General features: G+C 37.9%; 1 protein-coding gene across 3 annotated transcripts in view; it reads right to left on the bottom strand.

The window, feature by feature from the left end:
* The window catches only part of EFCAB2 (EF-hand calcium binding domain 2), a 111,410-nt gene that overhangs the window by 64,007 nt on the left and 25,570 nt on the right, over positions 1-21,833 (bottom strand). Inside the window, exon 1 of one of the 3 annotated variants that reach the window (XM_007481523.3) lies at positions 9,567-9,727. The exons of the other annotated variants lie outside the window; for them this stretch is intronic. Within the exon in view, the coding sequence (XP_007481585.1) occupies positions 9,567-9,591 (25 nt within the window). The 5' untranslated portion in view covers positions 9,592-9,727. Of the gene's footprint in view, positions 1-9,566; positions 9,728-21,833 lie in introns of those variants that run through there. 3 annotated transcript variants of the gene reach the window in all.

Consider the following 21,833-nt stretch of genomic DNA (forward strand, 5'->3'; position numbering starts at 1 on the left):
AAGATAACACAAGATTTAGCAGCTTCTACATGAAAGGATCAGAGGGCCTGGAATATAATATTCTAGAGGGAAAAGGAGCTAGAACTTCAACTAAAAATCACTTATGTTACCAAACTGAGAATAAACCTTTGGGGGGGTGGAGAATGGATATTGAAAGAAATAGGGGACTTTCAAATATTCCTGATGAAAATTCCAGAACTGAATGGAAAATTTGACTCTCAAATGCAAAATTCAAGAGAAGCATAAAAAAGATAAAAAGGAAAGAGAAATCAAGAGATATTCAATAAGGTTGAACAGTGTACATCCCTACATGAAGAGATGGGCATACATAGACAGAAGGTGGGGGGGGGGGGTTGAATATGATGGGATGATATAAAAATATTAATAAAATTAAGGCATAAAAAAGGAATGCATTGGGAGGAGGGTGAAGGTGATAATAGAATGAGGAGAATTATATTAAAGAGCTTTTACAATGAAGGGGAAGATGGGGAGGGGAGAACACTTGAACCTTACTCTTATCAGAATTGGTTCAATGAGGGAAGAACATACACAATCAATTGAGTATATAAATCTTTCTTACCCTACAGGAAAATAGGAAGGGGAAAGGATAATAGAATGAGAGGTGCAGCTAATAGAAAAGAGGGTAAATCTAGGGAGGTGGGGTCAGAAATTAAAAATAGGGAAATAGGATATAATGTAATACACTGCACAATTTTTCTACAAGTCTCTAATAAAGGCCTCATTTCTATGAAGATTGAATTTAGCTATCTCCTGATTGTAACAATGAAGGTACTTAGCTCTTACTTTATAGAGAAGCTAGAATTTTAAGCTACAATCTATTTTTAGATTTTAACTACAAAAAGGTGTTAAATAACTTCGAAAGGTGAATTAATCACAAAAAGGTGTTAAGTAACCCAAAAAGATATAATCTAACCAAAGAAGGTAAGAACTAAAGAATGGACAGTCCTGGAGAAACTCTAACCAAAGAAGGTAAGAACTAAAGAATGGGCAGTCCTGGAGAAAAGTGTCTGGTAGATGTGAAAACTTAGAGGAGGTGACACAAGAGAAAAAGATCTTTAAAAAGAGGACCAAAAGGCAAAATCAGTCATTTGGAGTCACACAGTTAGTGACCCAGGCTTGGAGTGAAGGATCATTCACTCAGAGTTGAAGGGAAGACGGACATCCGGAGGTTCAGAGATTCAGACAATCGGGCATTCAGAGATTTGGGCACTGACTTGGAGGAGCAGCTGGAAGACCAACACCCAGACTTCTTTTAGACTGTCACCATTGGTGAGTGAAAAGCTGACTTAGTGACCCCGCCTTTCTGGAGGCATGAAGCCTCCAGGTTAGGCCCAACTTCTTGAAACTTTCTTCCCCTGGCTGGGACTTAGAAATTCTAACTGGTATAAGAAGAAGCCAGAGTTTTTTCTCTCTCTCTCTCTCTCTCTCTCTCTGTCTCTGTCTCTGTCTCTCTCTCTCTCTCTCTCTCTGTCTCTCTCTCTGTCTCTCTCTGTCTCTCTCTCTCATTCCTTAATATCTTCCTTCTATTGTAAATATTATAAACAAAACTTACCATAAATTCCATTTACTCTAATAATTCATTTTGGGATTTAGAAATTAAATCCCTGGTGACCACATAATTAATATATTTCACAGTTCAACTATAATTAATTCTAACATTTCTCAAATAGATAGAGAAATTAGTTGAATATATAAGAATACAACTCATTTCCCAATTGATAAATAGACAAAGGATATGAATAAGCAGTTCTCAAAATAATTAAAGCTCTCAATAGTCATGCAAAAAAATGCTCTAAATCACTAGCAATTAGAAAATACAAATTAAAACAACTCTGAGGTACCACCCCTTATCTATTAGATTGGATAATATGACAGAAAAAGAAAATAACAAAACTTGGATGGGATGTGGGAAAATTGATGCACTAATGCACCATTGGGGGAGTTATGAATTGATTCAACCACTTGGGAGAGCAATTTAGACCTATGCCAAAGGGCCAGAAAAGAGCACATATCTTTTGATCCAGAAATACTACTACTAGATTTGTATCCCAAAGAAATAAAAAACAAAAAGGAGTAAAACCTATACGTACAAAAATATTTAAAGTAGTTCTTTTGGGGAAGGCAAAGAATTTTGAAGTGGGAAATTGGGGAATGGCTGAATAAGTAATCAAATATGACTGTAATGGAATGCTATTGTGCTGTAAGAAATGGTGAGCAGAAGGAGCTCAGAAAAATCTGGAAAGGGGGCAGCCGGATGGCTCAGTGGATTGAGAGCCAAGCCTAGATCCTCAGTTCAAATCTGGCCTTAGACATTTCCTAGTTGTGTGACCCTGGGCAAGTCACTTAATCTCCATTGCCTATCCCTTACCACTCTTTTGACTTGTAACTGTGGGTTTTAAAATGTATCCTGGACAGGTACTGCATTCCTCAGAGTGCCTCTGGGGTCCCTCCTACTTCCTGGCATGGGATTGGTCTATAAAAGGACTAATCCTGCGCCTAGGAGGGGTGCTTGCTCTTTTATGAATGATGGTGGTGAATGGGGTTAGGAGGAGAAGTTAAAGTGGTAAATTAATTTGGGGGGAGAAAGATCAGGGTGAGAGAGTTTTCTTTTAGTGCTCTCCACAGAACCAATACACAGTATTGATTCTAAGACAGAAGGTAAGTGTATTAAAAAAGAAATCTGGAAAGACTTGGGTGAACTGAAGCAAAGTGAAATAAGCAGAACCAGGAGAACACTGTACACAGTGACAGAAATACTGTATAATGAACAACTGTGAATAATTGTTATTCTCAGCAATACAATGATCCAAAACTATCCCAAAGGGCTCCTATTTTAAAAATGCCATCTGCTTCCAGAGAAAAAGAACTGATAGTTTGAATCTAGACCAAAACAATTTTTTTTACTTTCTTAATTTTTTAATTTGAGTTGCCTTCCACAAAAGGATTAATATGAAAAAATGTTTTATGTGATTGCACATGTAAAATATACACATGGATGCTGTTTTTATATATAATTGAGGGAAAATTAAATTAAAAAAAAAGAAAGTCTCCCTTACCTGAAATTAATCTTGTATTTTATTTATGTGTACTTGCTCTATACCTGTGTCACCCCCTGTTCTGTACAATGTAAGATTCTTGAGAGCAGAGACTGTGTTTGAACTCTTTTGGTATCCCCAGACCATAGCATCTAACATATTAAGTGGTTAATAAATGTTTATAGATTGATTGACTTTCTAAGTATCCCAATGCCTAACATAGTCCCTTGCATTAGTAGTAAGCACTTAAATTGAATCCCCAAGTTTTTTCTCTAGGTGAAATACAAAGAAAGCTCAATTTGGAGTCCAAATTGAATCCCAGCTCTGCAATTTGCTACCTTTGGGTCTTTAAGTGATTTCATCTTTCTAGATCTTTCTACCATGCCATCAAGCCAATGCCCACTGGCTGCTAGGAAATTCTCCAGGGCTACTCTACTATGACCTAGGGAAAGAAAAATGTATTAAGTAACTGGGATATAGTAGATCTTCATAATAATCCTATGAGGAAGGTGGAAAAATAAGCTTCTATTTCTAAGGAAGGAGGAGGACAAGAGAGAGGACAAGGAAGAAAAGTAGAGGGATGAGCCACCCAAGAGGTAGGAGAACCAAAGATCAAAGAAACAAAGAGGAATAAGTAGAGAATCACTGTTCTGTTGGGCACTGGGCAGCAGCCTCATTAGAGACTGGAATCAGAAGAGGAAGAGACCAGGCCAGCAGAAGCCATAGAAAAGAAGTCCCACGGAAACAGGGGCAGAATTTTAAAGATGATGTCATCATGATGCCCCAGACTCTGGAGCCAGGTTGTGTGTCTAGACAGACCTTGGTTTTTCTGAACTTATTATCCAAGAGGGTCAGATTCAAGATGGTGATTCCCTTTCCAACCCTCCCTTAATCCCTTCCTGTGAGAGCATATGGTGTTCCAAAGTGTATCTCTGATGCTTTCCTTTTTAATTTTCATATGAGTGAAAAGTCTTTTAAGCCAGTATTAAACTAAAGCTGTGGTTAACCACTGCATTACTGATATGTATGTGTTTCACTGCTAAAAGGTAATTCAGAGGAAAGCAATGGGTGGTGAGATATACAGGGAAGGAGATAAATAGATAAATAGATCTTTATTACTTCTGGGACCTTTCTTGGCACAATGGGATCTCAGAGCTGAACAGAAGAGAAATAATTTATTTTTATTTTTATAGCCTTCCCAAAGCAGAGAACAGGATGGATATGGACTATCCTAGGCAGAAAACAAACCTAGCAGTTTTGGGAGAAACTTGCAAGTGAGATGAAAGTTGGTATTGCTAAAATGATAACCTTAGGCATTTCCTCTCTCAATTTTTTTTCCACTGTTGGGCTTGAGACAAAAGACTAAATCACAGCAAGGGGCAAGATTGAGGGAAGGAGTTAACCAGAAAGAAGAGGGTTGGGTAAGGGGATGCATCATCCAAGAGGGAATTATTAGTTTCCTTCTTATCAGCACAATACACCTAATACATATCACTGCTAGACAAAGATCTGATATTGTCTGTCTTTGCCCTATTTCTTTTTTTAAATGAATGAATGAAAAAAAAGTATTTACTGAATACTTACTACAAGCATTGTGCTTAGAGCTAGAAAGACAAATAGAAAAATCAAGACAGTTCCTGCTCTCAAGGTCACATCTATAGGGGGGAGATATCAGATAAGAAGAAGTTCATCTTCAGGGCCAATTAAGATGCATAAGTCAGGAGAGATCTATGGAAGGGCAGATGGCAAGGTCTGAGTGAGACCTGGTAGATTCTCCATCTCAGAAGAAGTAACAGAGCCAGAAAGTACCATTCATCAAGGTTCGTAAACAGTCGAGCAGCACCATTGGTTTCTCAAAGTTCCGGGTAGGAATTGTTACAGAAAGAATTTAACTTCAAGAAGCAGAAAAGGTGATGGCTATCTTTCTCAGATTCAGGACTTTTCTTATGGTTGTCAATAATCTGTGTTTCTCCTTATATTCTTTTTTTATTTCTTTTTTTGAATTTTACCTTCTCAATTATATGTAAACACAAATTTTTAACATACTTTTACAAAATTAAAATTCTTCTACCCTCTTTCCCTTCCTCCCTCTTTGAGAAGACAAGCAATTGATATAGATTATACATGTACAGCCATGAAAAAACATTGCTATATTAGCCATATTGCAAAAGAACTTCTGTTCTTTTAAGAGGAATTTAAAATACAGGAAAACCTAGAAAGTTAACAAAGAAAACAGGAGGGAGGAAAGAAGCCAAAAATAGCTATGGAATATAGCTCCAAACCAAAGGGAGAAAAAAAAGGTAAGAGGAAATGGTGTTTTTACAGTAGGGTTAAAATGATATTGCCTTAAGCCAAAATCAACATCTGTAACCATTGATTGAGTCTTCTCACTTTCTAGTTCCTTGTCTGGCTCATCTCTGAGTTCCTATATTGCATTCAATTTCTGAATAAACAGAAAAATACTTCCACTCAATACCAGTGTTGAGAATCATGTTATCCAATGAAGTTGCTCTCTACGGACATGCCTACTTTCTAGCCATTTTCTTTCCAGATTGCAATTCATCCATTCATGAATACCTACAGAGACAATTTCTGTCACACCGTGCATACAAGTTTATCCTTGTTTCAGTCCTTTGTTCAGACCCTTTGGCAGCAGTTTTTAATGCTGCTGTTTTGTTTGTCAGTCATCCAGCATATGCACCACATATTCAGAACATGGTATGGTCCCCAATAGATATCCATGCCTCCCTGTGCTCCTTCTCTTCCATTATCTCTGCAGGAGCCCTTTTATACACATAGTGTTGAGGTCTAATCCCTCTTGGTTTTGCTGGGCCCACCTCCCAAGTCACACATCTTGCCAGTCATTGAAACGGCCCTGGAAGCTGCACTTATTGTGTTCCCAACTCATCTCCAGTCTCTCTAAGAGTTTGGTGAGTGAATTCTGGGTATATGCCACACCTCCCCACCAAGAAGTTTTCTTATCTGTAAAACAAAGGCTTTAGACTAAATAATCAGCCTCTGAAGTCTCTTCCAGCTCTTCAGAGTTCAGTTAGTTTAGAGGTACTTCTGCTAGAGGCAGAGAATATTAAATTCAGTAAATGTTTTTTGAGCATCTACAGTATGCTTAACAATGTTAGGCAATGTGGGAGAGATCAGTCTATGGCATGATCCCTGACTTAAAGGAATTTATAATCTTGTTGAGAAAAACAACACCTTTTATACACATGTCCCCAAAGTCCTAGAAAAGTTTTAAGTTCTAATAGCTTAAAAGTATGTCTGACAGATGGCAAATGTAATGGGCCTGGAATAAAAAGTTTTCTATGAGTCTAGATGAGTTCTTATAGCTTCACAATTCCGTAAATTTGATGATATTGAATAGATTGTGTAGATGAGAAAGTAAAAGGGCAATCGAGCTTACATGATATAGGGGCTAAATTGGGGGGAAATCTGGATTAGAGACCTCTAACAAGAGGAAATTCTATGAAAAATCTCTAGAGATGCCTGGCACACTGGGTGCATTGATGACCTGTGGGTGACTAATGAGAAGGAATGGACCAGAATCTCTCAGGATGGTAAGAGTTGATGGGCCTGAAATCTGCACAGTTGGAAGCAATAATCTCATCAGTGAGATTAAAGATCCATCCATTAACATACAGAAGTATTTATTGACAGATCTTTTCTGATTTGTTATACCTAGCCATCTTACAATACTGTAAGCAAAACTTCATTGTTTCTCTTGAAGTAAAAATTAACTCTTTGTTATGTTGTTATGTAGGTTATTTCATCATAGCAATTAGACAATCCTGAGCTCTGGGAGGGTGACAAAAGTGAAACACAAACTTTGACAAGTTCTGCTCAACTGGAAAGACTCTGAGTATGGACCAGGTGAAGAACTCGGTGTCTGTTACCAAAGGACTTACAAAGCGGATGCTGACCACTTTCTCCTCTTGGACTTGGTCTTTGGGTTCTTGTGATACATCCTCACTTGTTTCTCCTTCTTGTCTGACTGTTCCTTGTCAGTTTCCTTTGACAGATCATCATGTGTATTTTATTCCCCTAACTGCGGTTAAAAACCAAGGCTCCAACCTTATTTCTGTCAAAGGCACCACCATCCTTCCAGTCCCCAAGGCTAACAAACTTAGTCTCACTCTTGACTCTTCTCTCTCTCTGATTCTTCTCTTTATCTCTCTGCCTCTCTACCTATGTCTCTCTCTTCTCTCACTCTCAAACCCTTTCATTCTGTCTTAGTAACAATTCTAAGACAGAAGGGCAAGGGCTACTAGGCAAATCAGGTTAAGTAACTTGCTCAGGGTCACACAGCTAGGAAGTATCTACAGCTAGATTTGAATCCACATCCTCCTGACTCCAAGCCTGGCACCCCATCCACTGTGCTGCCTAGCTGCCCCTAACTCTTCATTCTCACCCACAAATCCAGTCATTTGCCCAATCCTGTTTCAAACTTGACAACATCTCTTCCATCTTTCCAATATTTTCCCCTCTCAAAGCCACCAGCCAAGCTCATCATCTCATCCCTTCTCATCTGGATTATTACAGTAGCCTAACTGACCTCCCTGCCTCAACTGTCTTAAGTCTTCACTTCATCCTATATACAGCAACTGAAATCATCTTCCTAAAGCACAAGTCTGACCAAGGTACTCTCCATTACCCTCAGGCTCCAATAGGAACTTCTCTCTTTGGCATTTAAAGCCCTTTATAATCTGGCTCCAGTTTGCCAGTCCAGTCATATTACATATCATTCCTGTCCACACACTCTCTGGTCCAGCCCAACTAGCTATCTTATTATTCCTCCTACCCAGCATCTCTGCCTCAGTACTGGCTGTGCTCCATGCTGGCAAATCACCTCCTTCTCAGCCTCTCCATTAGAATCCCTGGTTCCTGTCAAGGCTAAGCTAGAGCAGCACAGAGCCCTTTCTGATGTCCAAAGCTATTAGTGCCTTCTTCCACCCAAATTATCTCCTATGTATTTTGCATATATTTCTATAGATGTATGTATATGCTGTCTTCCCTGGTTAGCCTTCTTACGTGTAAGCTTCCTGGATAGACTATTTTCACTTTTCTCTTTGTCTCATCAGTGACTGGCCTGCAGTAGACACTTTTATCCATCTATCAATAAATAGTATAAATTAATATTATAATAAATAACTAGTATATGACTAGGCTTGTCAGTCAGTCAATAAATATTTATTAAGGGTCTACTATGCATCAGGCACTGTACTAAGCACTGGGGGGGCATACAAAACCTGCCCCCAAGGAGTTCACTCAATTATATCACCAGAAAGTTAGCCATCAAGTAGGGTAGAGTTTGGGGTCAAAGCAACTCATGAAACCGTCTAAGATGTAAAAGGATGGCAATATGCACTAGTGGTAGGAATATCTACCCTAATTTAAATCAAGGATATTTTGAAATACAGAAATGCTTCACTGATGATATTTTCTATTTGGTTATAACTTAGAATTAATTCCTAATCAATGTACAATTTTATTTGTTTGGTTTCTGAAGGCAAAAGAAGGGGACAACTGCTAAAAAATAAAATAAAATACAGTCACATTATTAAACCCTACCCAGTCTTATAATTTGAGTCAATAAGATGAGCCTTTTAAGATGTATACACTTTAGAAAGGTACCTTAATGATGAGATTAATATGTTACTGAAAGCAATCCACTTTATTATTATTTATTAGTAATAAGATCTACATTGGCAAGCCTTAAATAAAATTTATCCCTGACAAAGAAGCATTTTGTTTGGCACTGTCTTTAACTGCTCAATTGTAAATTTCAAAGGCAAACATTTGTTTTGCTGGAAAATATTTCAACAGAAAAAATGTTTGTTTCAAGTATTGTAGAGAAATAATATTTGCTTTGAAGTACCGAGGCCAGCCAAACACTTATGCAATTGTTTCTTCAGACCAGATTGCTATGAATCAGCTCTCCAATTTGACCTGCCTGAACTCCAGGCCAGAAAATGTGAGAAGACTGCAGTAATTTCACAGGCAAAACGTTTGTGTTGGGAGGATGGGTCAAAACATTTTAAAACCAAATTCAGTTTGATCAAAATACTTTTCAAAATGCTTTTATGATTCTGTAATGTTACTACTGTATACACAGAAAAAAAGTGCTAATGCTGCATAAATTATTATTGAACCACATAGGAGAATGTTGTCTTTCTTGTAATTAATTAGTCATTGAGAGAGAAACAAATTTATCAAAAATCCTGAGACATATTCCATTTACATTCTCCCTCCTGCTCCTCACCATTCCCTTTCCTCCCAAACCTCCCCTGCACCTTACTGATAATAAGCAGGGTTCATTTAATTTTAGATCATTTCAACATGATGCTCCTTACTTTATATAAAGTTCTTGTGTTCCTTATGACTACAAACATGAATCTAAGAAATAAATCTTTTCAGATTGCCATATTAAAATCCCTGCTCGGCAATGCTAAACTTGACAAGTCATGGTAAAGGGCTTCTTATCATAAAGTACCTTACCCTCCTCAACAGCAGATTCATTCATCCTTCTTCATGTGTGTGTATGAAAAAAGAAATGTTCAGCCCTCAATGCTGGTCCTTCCTATGGATCATATATAGCTCCTAAGAATTTGTAAACCCAGCCTGGAACTAAGATTTTTTTCATCAAACAAATACAAAATCAGAATCATTGCAACCGATGACACTAAATAATGAAGATTCTGAAAGAGAACTTTGATTTATGTAAATTTTTTAAAAGAATACACAATTTGAATAAATTAGAATTAGGTTGTTGTTTTTAAATGCAATTTATTCTGACAGAAAGAGAGGTATGTCAGCTTCAAAAGCATCTACAGAACTAGGAAGCTGCAGTTGCCTGAGAAAGAAATGGTTCCAAGAAGACAGACTGCCCTGCAGTATTCCAATACAAGAAAGAACCAGTGTAAGATAGATGTATATACTATGCCCCCATGCTCCAAATGTAAAATGTCAATTATAAAAATATATTTTAACCAAATAATATTAAAGAAGATGAACATTTTGGGCAGGGCAAAGAAATGGATCTGTTCCCAATAATACTGCAGATCACTGCTGCCCAAACGTTCCAGATGGTTAAGCCAGCAAGCAAAGCCAAAAACAAACGGAAGCATCACTTTCCTTTTTGAGCTGGTGATTTTTAAAATAAATGCCTCTAGCTTCTTTTGTTTTCCTATATTCTCATCCTTTAAAAAAAAAGAAATGGAAGAAAATGAGATCCGCTCTTTGTCAAAATATAAAATTTGGACAAATCCTCCCCCCACAACTCACCTTAACCAATCCTGCCATTCTACTGATTTTGTAAGACAGTAATATTTTCATAAATGCAAAATGGTGGTTTTTAGTTAGCTCTGGGGGAAAAAAAGAATTCCGTTATCCAAACTGGATGAAAGCAGAAAAGCAATCTGCCTTCATGGATACAAATGTTTACCCAAAAAAAATATTTATTACATGGCTTCAAAATTAATATTTCAGTTCAACAATTGAAATAAATGTTTGAAATTTGAAAACATTGACTAGAAAATAAATATTTTCATCTGGAGGAGAAAAAAGACTTGGGAGCTATTAGAATACAACTAAATAAATTGTTTATGGAAATAATTATCCTTAGAAGAGATTTTTTTTTTCCACAAGAAGTTTAATAGAGCTGGAAAGACTATAATAATGACAACCAAATTATTAAAATCATGCTGATAATCATTTCTCACTTCTTTCAAAATATCAAGAAAGAATATGGGCAATTTTAAAGCATTACATAAATGTTCACTGCTATTATTATTTATGAATATATAATATTGCAGGGCTTAAGAGGTGCTGTGAATAGAGCACCAGGCCTAAAATCAGAAAGACTCTTCTCTGTAAGTTCAAATCTGGCCTTGAGAATACAAAAGGAGGCAAAAGACAATCCCTACCCTCGATCTAATGGAGGAGACTGCAATCGAACAAGTATGTTCAATCAAGCTAGGTACGGGCTAACAGGGAAATCAATAAAAAAGAGGAGGCATTAGGATGAAGGCTTCTTGTAAAAGATGGGATTTCACTGGGGCCTTAAAGAAATGAAGGCAGCCAGCGGGCAGAGATGAGGAGGGAGAACATTCCAGGATTGGTGGCCCGCCAAAGGAAAGACTGGGCGCCTAGACAGGGAAGGTATTGTTGGAGGAACCTGGAGGAGGGGGATGATGTCCCTGGATTGAAGCCTCTAAGGCCAGGGGAGGAAGGAGAGGACAGGGCTGGGAAGAGCTCTGAGGCAGGCCAAAGAGAACGTTCTGTATTGGGTCCCATTGGTGGGGAGCATGAGCAGGAGGCCCAAAGAGTCTGCATAGGAGGGGCAGCTCCAAACTTGGTTCTGCAGGACCCACAGGCCCATTCTCCATTACTGGAAGGCTCAGACCCAGGAGCAAAAGGCTTCCCAGACGTTCAGTGTCAACAAATACTAGAAAGGGTCATCTAACATTCAGATGAATCTCTTCCTCTAGTCTTTCCAAGGCCTTTCCAAAGGCAGTGATGTCATCTAGAGACACATTCAAAATGGGAAGATCCTACTGGGCACATGAAAACAATCTTCTTTGTTGTCCTCTGCCAATAAGGATCTGGGAAAATCCATTGTACAGATCCAAACCCCAAAACCACTGGCTGCCTAACACATGATGCAGGACATCCTGAGCTCATGGCACAGTACAGTTGTCCACTTTCATTCTTCTGTTCAGTGCCCAGAAGTCTCTATATGTCTGGATCTTCCTGGTCTTATTCTTAGATACGCTCAATTACTCCCAATATAGTCTCTGGTTTAGTCAGCAAATGAACTTCAGTCAAAACTGAAGATAAATGAAGAAGGGGCAGCTAAGTGACACTGTGGAAAGAGTAAGAGGACTTGGATTCAAATTTTGCCTCAGACACTTCCTAGCTGTGTGACCCTGGACAAGTCACTTAAACTGACCTGCCCAGCCTTTGTACTTCTTTCTGTCTTACAAAGTTCTTAAAAAGATAGAAAGCAAGGGTTAAATTTTTTTTTTCATGGGGAATGGCTGAACAAATTGTGGTATACGTTGGTGATGGAATACTATTGTGCCCAAAGGAATAATGAACTGGAGGAATTCCATATGAACTGGGACAACTTCCAGGAACTGATGCAGAGTGAGAGGAGCAGAACCAGGAGAACATTATACAGAGACTGATACACTGTGGTACAATTGAATGTAACAGACTTCTCCTTTAGTGGCAATGCAGTGATCCTGAACAATTTGGAGGGATTTATGAGAAAGAACACTATCTACATTCAGAGTAAAAACTGTGGGAGTAGAAACCAAGAAGAAAAACAACTGCTTGATCACATGGGTCGATGGGGATATGGTTGGGGATGTAGACTCTAATGAACATCCTAGTGCAAACATCAATAATATGAAAATAGGTTTTGATCAAGGGCACATGTAATACCCAGTGGAATTGCATGTCAGCTATGGGAGGGGGAGGGAAAGAACACGATTCTTGTAACCAAGGAAAAAAATTCTAAATTGACTAAATAAATTTTTCAAAAAATAAAAAATATAAATAGCCTAACCAAAAAATATTTTTTTTTCATCCTTACCTACCATTTTAGAATCAAAGGCAAAACAGCGGTAAGGACTAGGCAATGGGGGTTAAGTGACTTGCCCAGGGTCACACAGCTAGAAAGTATTTGAGGCCACATTTGAACCTAGGACTTCCCATCTATCGATCTAGCTCTCAATCCATTGAGCCACCCAGCAGCCCAAAAATTTTTTTAAATTTTAATTAAAATTTTAAGTTTAAATGTGTTTAATTTTAAGGAGACATGGTCATTGTTTTCCATCTATCTGGATCCCATTGGGGTATTTATTATACATCTATCAGCAACCTTGATTGTTTTGGTTCTATATTCTGAACAGCAAAAACTTCAGTCTTCCTACAATTATTAAAGGCATTTCATTTCAATGTTTTAAGTATCTAGTGACATAGAGAAAAATATCCAAGGGACAGAAAAGAATCAATTAGTAAAATGATTTAGTAATAGAACTTTAAGAAAATATATATGGAAATATATATGTCTACTTCCATAGACATAAATCCTAGTTCAAGACATTATATCTTCCCTGGACTATTGCAATGGTTAATTAGGAGTCTCCTTGCCTCATGTCTTTCTCTACTCCAAGAAACCCTCTAGAGCCAGATATCAAAATGATTTTTCTGAAGTCCAGCTCTAACCCTGTCATTCCACTATTCAACAAACTCCACTAGCTCTCTATAACCTCTAGGATAAAATATAAATACCTTTGCCTTTAACAGCCCTTGACTACCTGACTCCAACCTATCCTTCCAACTTCAGTATACACTCTACTATATGATTCATCTAAACTTGTCTTCTTTTCCTCACTCATAGCATTCCATCTCCTATCTAGATGCCTTTTCACTGGCTGTCCCCCATGGCTGAAATTTGCCCCCTCCTCCCTCTACCTCATAGGACTCCTTACTTCCTTCAAGATGCAGTTGGAGTAGCCATTCCCTAATTGAGAAATGGGCAAGGAACATGAATAGGCAATTTTCAGTCAAAGAAATCAAAACTATCAATGAAAAAATGTTCTAAATCTCTTATAATCAGAGAAATGCAAATCAAAACAACCCTGAGGTACCACCTCACACCTAGCAGGTTGGCTAATATGACAGCAAAGGAAAGTAATGAATGTTGGAGGGGATGTGGCAAAATTGGGACCCTAATGCATTGCTGGTGGAGTTGTGAATTGATCCAACCTTTCTGGAAGTCAATTTGGAACTATGACCAAAGGGCTTTAAAAGACTGCCTGCCCCTAAGAATTTCAATTCAAAATAACCACATAATTAAGAAAATGTCTACAAGTCCATTTTCTAAGTTAGACTAAAGTGATTTTAAATTATGTTACATTTTATGTCTTTTTATAAATAAAGGAGTACCTAATTGAAAAAATTAAAAAATAAAAATAAAAAGACAATTATAAGTAAAAAAATAAAAAAAAGATGTAGCTGGAGTACCACTACTACACAAAGCTTTTCCTTATTCCCTCACAACTACTAGTACTTTCCCTCCCTGACTACCTTGCATCTATTTTATATTTATCCTGCATATGGTATATAAGGGTTGTTTCATTTTTTTTATATTTGTATCCTTAACAACTAGTAAAGAGCTAGTCACAAAGTAAGCACTTAATAAATGCTTAATCATTGATTGATCAAAGATTGCTGAGTAAGCCTGCCCTACCCTCCCACCCCTTCTACTTCCCTGGACTCTAAAGAAGAAAGCAACTCATGTGTATCCTATACCTTGTATATTCAGTCACTAAATTATGACATCTTGAACAGGCCAGCTAAGTCAGAAAGGTATCCACTTCCATAGACTCATAAAATTAGCCATCTAAGCTATGAAGGATGAAAGAGAGGAGAAAAATCAGGGAGCACTGGATGCACACCATTCCTCCGAGGAAGAAGAAAGTACTAAGAAATCATTCACATGTAGAGAGTGCTTTAAAACTTACAAAGTATTTTCCCTTTAATGTGACCGTGAAAATATGGGTTCAATGACTGTGAATTGCCAAAACTGTAAAGATAATTTTAGTGTCTTGATTTTAAATAAAAAAATAAATGATCGCCATGAGAAAAATTCCCAGATATGAAATACCCAAGTCAGCTGGGTTTTATGAAGATTTTAATTAATACGAATGAAGGAATTAAGGGAAGGGAGAGAGAGTAAGAGGAAATAGTAGGAAAAGGCTAGGGCCTAGGCCAAATGGCCTAGGCCTTTCTCTTTAAGAGAGAAAACTAAGTCAGTCACTCACCACAAGATTTTGTCCCAAGCAAAACTCCAACTAAGTTCAGAGGCCCAGCTACTCCAACTAGTACGAGATCCAACTCACCCTAAGTTGAGAGAGCCAGCTCCTTTTAAAGAGAAATTATCTTGTCACCTCCCCTAAATTTTCACATCTACCAATCACAGTAGAGGTTTTCCACAGGACTGACCATTCTTAATTCACATCTTCTTTTGTTAATCACCTTCCCTGAGTAGACTAAAACTTCACACCTCTTGTTAAGCTTGCCCTTTGTAAGTTGCTTGACCTTTTAGTGATTAATTTAACCTTTATAGGTACTTAGGACCCTTTTGTATTAGATCTAAAAATAGACCTAGGTGAGTTAGGGACTTTTCCATTGTTCAGTAAGGAGTTTTACAACTTTATCTTCCCCTAAAGTATGCCTAAGTATTGGTGGAGTAATGTTAGAGTTCCCAATACATTCCTGACCAAGTACCTACATTATTTAAAATGGGGAATAGCCTTAACCAAATGTTCCAAGGTAGAGTCTGAGAAGTTTTAAGATTCACAGTAATAACTCTATGAGGTAGTGTTTCCCTTTTATAGAGGAGGAAATTAAGATTCTCTGAGCTGAAATGGTAATAGAAGAAACACTGGATCAAACAATTCCTTCTGTGGGTCACCCACGGTGGCTTAGTTGTCATCTAATTGACCTTAAAATGAGAAAAGGGAAAACAAGGCGATGTGATGCCAGCTGTTCATGTGCATAGAAAATTTGTCACTCCAGTATCTGTAATGTGGGAAGCAACTCTGCTTAGAGGCTTGGCATCATAAATTTAGAACCAGAAAGGACCTTCAAGACCATCCAATCTAACTTCCTCATTTCAGAGATGAGGAAACTGAGGCTCATCCCCATATCCGGGTAGTTTCCAACTCCTGTCACCCCACATTTATTTACATCACCTCTCCCATCTACCCACAAAGAACCATCTTGACTTCAAATGCAGCTCTGTGCTTGACTACAAACTCTGCATTTCCTATTCCAACTAGAGCTTCAGCCCTGAAGTTCCCAAAGCTGGAGGATGTCACCACCATTCCTTTTCAGTACAATACCCAAACTCTCCATTTCTGTTTATGGAACTTTGATTCTCATGGACTCCTTCTTCTCCTTTGTCCTTCATATTCCAGTAGTCTCCAAGCCCTATTTGTTTACCCTTAGAAATCTATCTTAAATGTACTTTTCTTTTCATATTCTCAGCTATCAGCCTGGCTCAGGCTCTCATCACTACCGACAAGGATTATGACAATGCTATCCTAGTTAGTTTCCGGTTTCTAATCTCCTCTCCATATGTTATTCACCTCATTATTAAATTAATCCTCTTGAAATGGAATTTTCATCCTATTACTCTCCTGCTTAAATATGTGCCACCCTCCTTATTCTCTACTAGTATAAACCACTCAATTTATTATTGACTGTATTCCATAATCCAGCCCCACTTCACGTATCCAACCTTCTCTTTCACTATTTCCCAAAATAACCCCTTTACTCTAGTCAATCTGGTCTCTTTGTTTCTTTGAATATTTATCTTCTCTGCTGGTAGCCTTCAGGCTATGATGTCTTGACACAGTCACACGTGGAAGCCTGGAGATCAAAAGTGGTTCCTTGGCAGAATGGAATCACCCACTCAGCCCCCTCTGTATGACTTTCTCTCATCAACATCCCTTACTAATGGAATTGACATGATTATTGTCCTTTCCCTGGTCTCAAAAAAAGGAATATAAGAGCAAAATGCTTGCACACTATTTCCCCAAAATATCAGCAAACAATCAGACTCACAAAATTAAACCCAAAAGACTAGTATGGGCTAACTTTTGCTTAGGTATATAATTCCTAACAAAAGCTGTGCCCAGAAATCCTCAACTCCCATGCACAGAAACTAATTCTCTAAGCCAACACATAAAGCATTCATAAGGAGAGGCCTGTACAATATGCCTTAGTACACCATGCCTCAGTGACTTGATTTACCAACCAAAACCCTTCTTGGAAAACTCCTCTACAATCTCTGAAAAATGATTAGTCTAATATTAAATCTGAATTGTGTTTTTAGTACCCCTTTAATATCTCCACTTAATTACTATGATTGTTAATTGTCTCTAGAATTTCTGATTGATTATCTATTTTTATTAAAGGTAATAAGTGATTTTCCTTGATTGTTTGTAAGCTCAAACTCCTCACAAGTTAATAGGAAAATTAAGCCACCTGTGATGAAATCATTTATCTTGGGCAAAATTTTTGTGTATCCTGTCAGAATTAATAGATACAATATAAGTGTATAGAATGATCACAGTATGTTAATCAAGCGATTTGCCAAAAGTTAATATGTCACTTACCCAATTATCTGCATTTGAACATATATAAAACCAAACCTGGGCCAAGGGAAGCAGCCATTCCATGCAGAACCTGGCCCCAGGTTGATACACACACACAGCTATCTTCTATCATTTATTTCTGCCTACGCCATTCCACCTACTGAGGACCCCTGGATTTGTGAGCATTGCTGAACCCAAGCCCTCGGCACTTCTCCACTTCTACCTGCCTACAGATGATTGGCACAGTGGATAGAGCTTCAGGCCTGGAGTCAAGAAGATCTGAGTTCCAAACCAAACTAAAAACCATTCTAGGTGGGTGACCCTGGGCAAGTCACTTAACCTCTATCTGCCTTCGTTTCCTTATTTATAAAATAGGGATAAAAATAGCACCAACCTTCCAGAGGTGTTGTGAGGGTAAAAAAAAAAAAGTTATATTTTTAAGGTACATTCCAAATTTTAATGAGCTTTGATGTTGCTGTGTTATCATCTTTTGTGGTGGTGGTTAGAAATTCCTGAAAAGTCGCATGGTTCCAGCTGTGCTTTAGAAAGATTACTCTAGGTAGCTCAGCCAAGATGGCTGAAGGGTTGCCATTAAACCCAACTCCCTTTTAGTACCTAAAACCAGCCACACACACACTCCCACCTACCTCCACCTCCCTGCAGATAGACTAAGCCCTTTCTTCCCATGGACAGTGTGTATAATGATGAGAGTATGCCCAGATCTGGAGGGAGGAATTTTTAGTAGTAATTGTTCCTATTATGCCATCTTTATAAATATCTTTACTAAAAGTTAATAATTTTACTGACTGATTTTTTATAAGAAGCACATCAGTGGGGACTTGTGTTTTAAATCTTATAGTAAATGGTAGGGGTAGCCACCTCAACCAGAACCTCAACCAACAGTCTTCTTTCTTCTTGAGGATGATTTGGTGGATTATCTCTAAAGTAGATGTTACCCAAAGATTATGTGAAAGGAAGTGTGAATAAAGAATGTAGGACCTGCGTTCAAATTTGGGATTTGCCAAGTACTAGCTCTGTGCCTTTGGATAACTAAGCTTCTCTGGGCCTCACTTTCCTGATTTGCAAAATGAGGGAGTTGTACTAAATACAAAGATCCCTTCCAGATCTAAATTAATGAACCTATGATTTAAAGCTAGAAAGGCAAGTTTATATGAGATTGAAAAAAGTTGTGAATGCCAGACTAAATTCTTAAGATTCTCTGAGATTAAATGGTGATATAAGAAACACTGGGTCAAACAGTTCCTCCTGTGTGACCCCTATGGTGGCTTGGTTTTCATCCAGAGTGACCTTGAAATGAGAAAAAGGAAAGCAAGGAAATGCGATATCAGCTATTTATCTGCATGGAAAATTAATAGCTCTAGTATCTTACTTAGTAATCAATGGGAAACCACTGAAGGTTTTTGAATAAGAAAGTGAAATGTACCAGGTAAAGATATACAGGAAAGGAAGGATTTGGAAAATGGGCCAATGTTCTAAGAAGTGGTGAAAGCAAATTAAGGAAATAGAGATTTGAAAAAATATATATAGACACTTAACATTTTATTAAAGAAATTAAGGCTAATTTGTTTATATACCTTTAATATATCTTACAGATAAAAAGGAAAGATAGCAATAGCATTTAGAAATAATTTCACAATTACAAATATTTATGTCTCATGTCCAAAGTGTTGTTTTTTATAATCAAGTTTTAAATTACTAAATGCAAGTAGTAGAAGCAAAATTGGAATAGTAATGCCTTGCCGATGGATTTGTGAATCGATCCAACCATTCTGAAAGGCAATTTGGAATTACGCACAAAGGGCTTTAAATGACTGCCTGCCCTTTGATCTAGCCATGCCACTGCTGGGTTTTTACCCCAAAGAAATAATAGGGAAAAATACATGTACAAAAATATTCATAGCCATACTCTTTGTAGTGGCAAAAAACTGGAAAATGAGGGTATGTTCATCAATTGGAAAATGGCTGAACAAATTGTGTTGTCTGATGATGACTTCTTATTGTGCTAAAAGGAATAATAAACTGGAAGAATTCCATGTGAACTGGAACGACCTCTAAGAATTGATGCAGAGTAAAAGGAGGAGAACCAGGAGAACATTGTACACAGAGACGGATATACTGTGGCGGGCAAAGACACTGGTGTTCCTTGCGAACAGTGCTGTGCCAGGCTCAGAGCGTGGAATGCAGGCAGTGGAGAAGCAGCTGGAGAGAATGGGAGAGTGCCTGGGAGGCTCCAGCCTTCCAGAAGTCTTCGACCTCAGTGTACATACAGCCCAACCCAGTTGAAATTAATCCGATCAAAAGCCTCCAGAGGACAGGGAAGCCAACATTCCTCCCCCAGAGACTGTACCAAGAGATGTGACAAAGTTCCAAGAGGGGAGACTGACAGCCCAAAAAACAAAAAAAAAATGAGAGGAGCAAGAGCACAGACAAATATGGCAAGTAAAAAAGGGGTAAACACGAGCAAACAACAGAAAAAGAAGAAAGATATTAAAATAGACAGCTTCTGTACAGGTAAGGAGCAAAGAGCGAACAAAACAGAGGAGGAGGGATCAGCAAAGGAAAAATCAGAAATCCCAGCAAATTGGATACAGGCTTTGTAAGAACTCAAAATGCAATTCAAAACACAATTAAGAGAGGCTGAAGACAACTTTAACAGCAAGATAAGTCATCTGGAAACAGTAAATAGTGTCTTGAAAGCCAAAATCAACCACCTGGAAAATGAGGCAAAGGAGATGAAAGATGAGGTGAAGAAGATTAAAGATGACAAAAAGGAGATGAAAGATGAGGTAAAGAGGATGAAAGATGACCTCCAAAGAAAATCAGAGCAGAAGGAAAAGGATGACCAAAAAGCCAGGAATGAAATCCAGTCTTTAAGAACCAGAATACAACAACTAGAATTAAATGACCTCACAAGGCAGCAGGACACTATAAAACAAAACCAAAAGAATGAAAAAATTGAGGAAAATATGAAGCATCTCATTCACAAAACAGAGGATTTAGAAAATCGTTCAAGGAGAGACAATTTAAGAATCATTAGTCTATCAGAAGACCATGACAAAAGAAAAATCCTGGACATCATACTACCGGAAATTATTAAAGAAAAATGCCCTGATATCCTAGAACAAGAGAGAAAAAGTGGAGATTGAATTGATTTCTCAATCCATAGATCACCTCCTGTACTTAATCCCCAACTGACAACACCCAGGAATGTTATAGCCAAATTCAAGAACTAACAGACCAAAGAAAAGATATTACAAGCTGCCAAGAAGAAGTCATTCAGATAACACTGAACCACAGTGAGACTAACACATGATCTGGCTGCATCCACACTAAAAATTCGAAAGGCATGGAATATGATATTCTGGAAAGCAAGAGAACTAGGTCTACAACCAAGAATCAACTACCCAGCAAAAGTGACTATATTCTTACAAGGTAAAGTATGGTCATTCAACAAAATAGAAGAATTCCAAGAATTCGTAAAGAAAAGACCAGACCTGAACAGAAAATGTGATGTCCAAGCACAGAACTCAAGAGAAACATCAAAAGGTAATTAAAAAAGAGGGAAAAAAGAAAAACAAAACAAAAAAATTAAGAGACTCAATAAGTTAAAATGATATGTATCCCTGTAAGAAAAGAGGTCATTGGTAACTCTTAAAAACTTTTGTTATTAGGGGCAGCTGGGTAGCTCTGTGGATTGAGAGCTAGGCCTAGAGATGGGAGGTCCTAGGTTCAAATCTGGCCTCAGACACTTCCCAGCTGTGTGACCCTGGGCAAGTCACTTGACCCCCATTGCCTAGCCCTTACCACTCTTCTGCCTTGGAGCCAATACACTGTATTGACTCCAAGATGGAAGGTAAGGGTTTATTAAAAAAAATTTTTTTAAACTGTTGTTATTACCTGGGCAGCAAAAAGAAGTACACTTAGAGGGAACAGTGACAAACTGTATAGGATGAAAGGAAAAGACATAAATAGGTATATAATAGAAATATGCATGCATAAATACATACACATGTGTATGCATATATATATAAATATATATATAACTAGAGCTAAAAAATAGGTTAATATTAAAAGAAATGGGAAAAGAAACAAATGGGGGTAAATTTATATGTCACAAAGAAACTCATGGTGGGAGGGAGGAGAACATCAATACACTGGAAGGGTAAAGAGGTTGGAGATAGGAAATACTCAACTCTTACGTGCTTTGAAATTGACCCAAAGTGAGAAGAACAATCCAATCCATTGGGGCAGAGAATAGATTTGCACCCTATAGGGGAGTAGAAGGGTAACAAATGGACTGGTGGGGAGGGAACCAGTAAAAGGGAGGGATGGGGCGGGGGGTTAATTTTAGAAAGACTACAAGGAAAATAAAGGTGGGGAATAAGAAGGGAGGGGGTAGAAAGGGAAGTAAATAAGGGTGGGAACTAAGGGGACTGATTAAAAACAAATATTGTTGTAGAAAGAAATAGTGAAAGAAGAAAAGGCAGGACCAGGAGTAGAAATCAAAATGCTGGGTAATACACAGCTAATAATCATAACTCTGAATGTGAATGGGATGAACTCACCCATA

The sequence above is a fragment of the Monodelphis domestica genome, chromosome 2 (genome assembly GCF_027887165.1).
Source record: "Monodelphis domestica isolate mMonDom1 chromosome 2, mMonDom1.pri, whole genome shotgun sequence".
In the NCBI taxonomy this organism is placed as follows: domain Eukaryota; kingdom Metazoa; phylum Chordata; class Mammalia; order Didelphimorphia; family Didelphidae; genus Monodelphis; species Monodelphis domestica.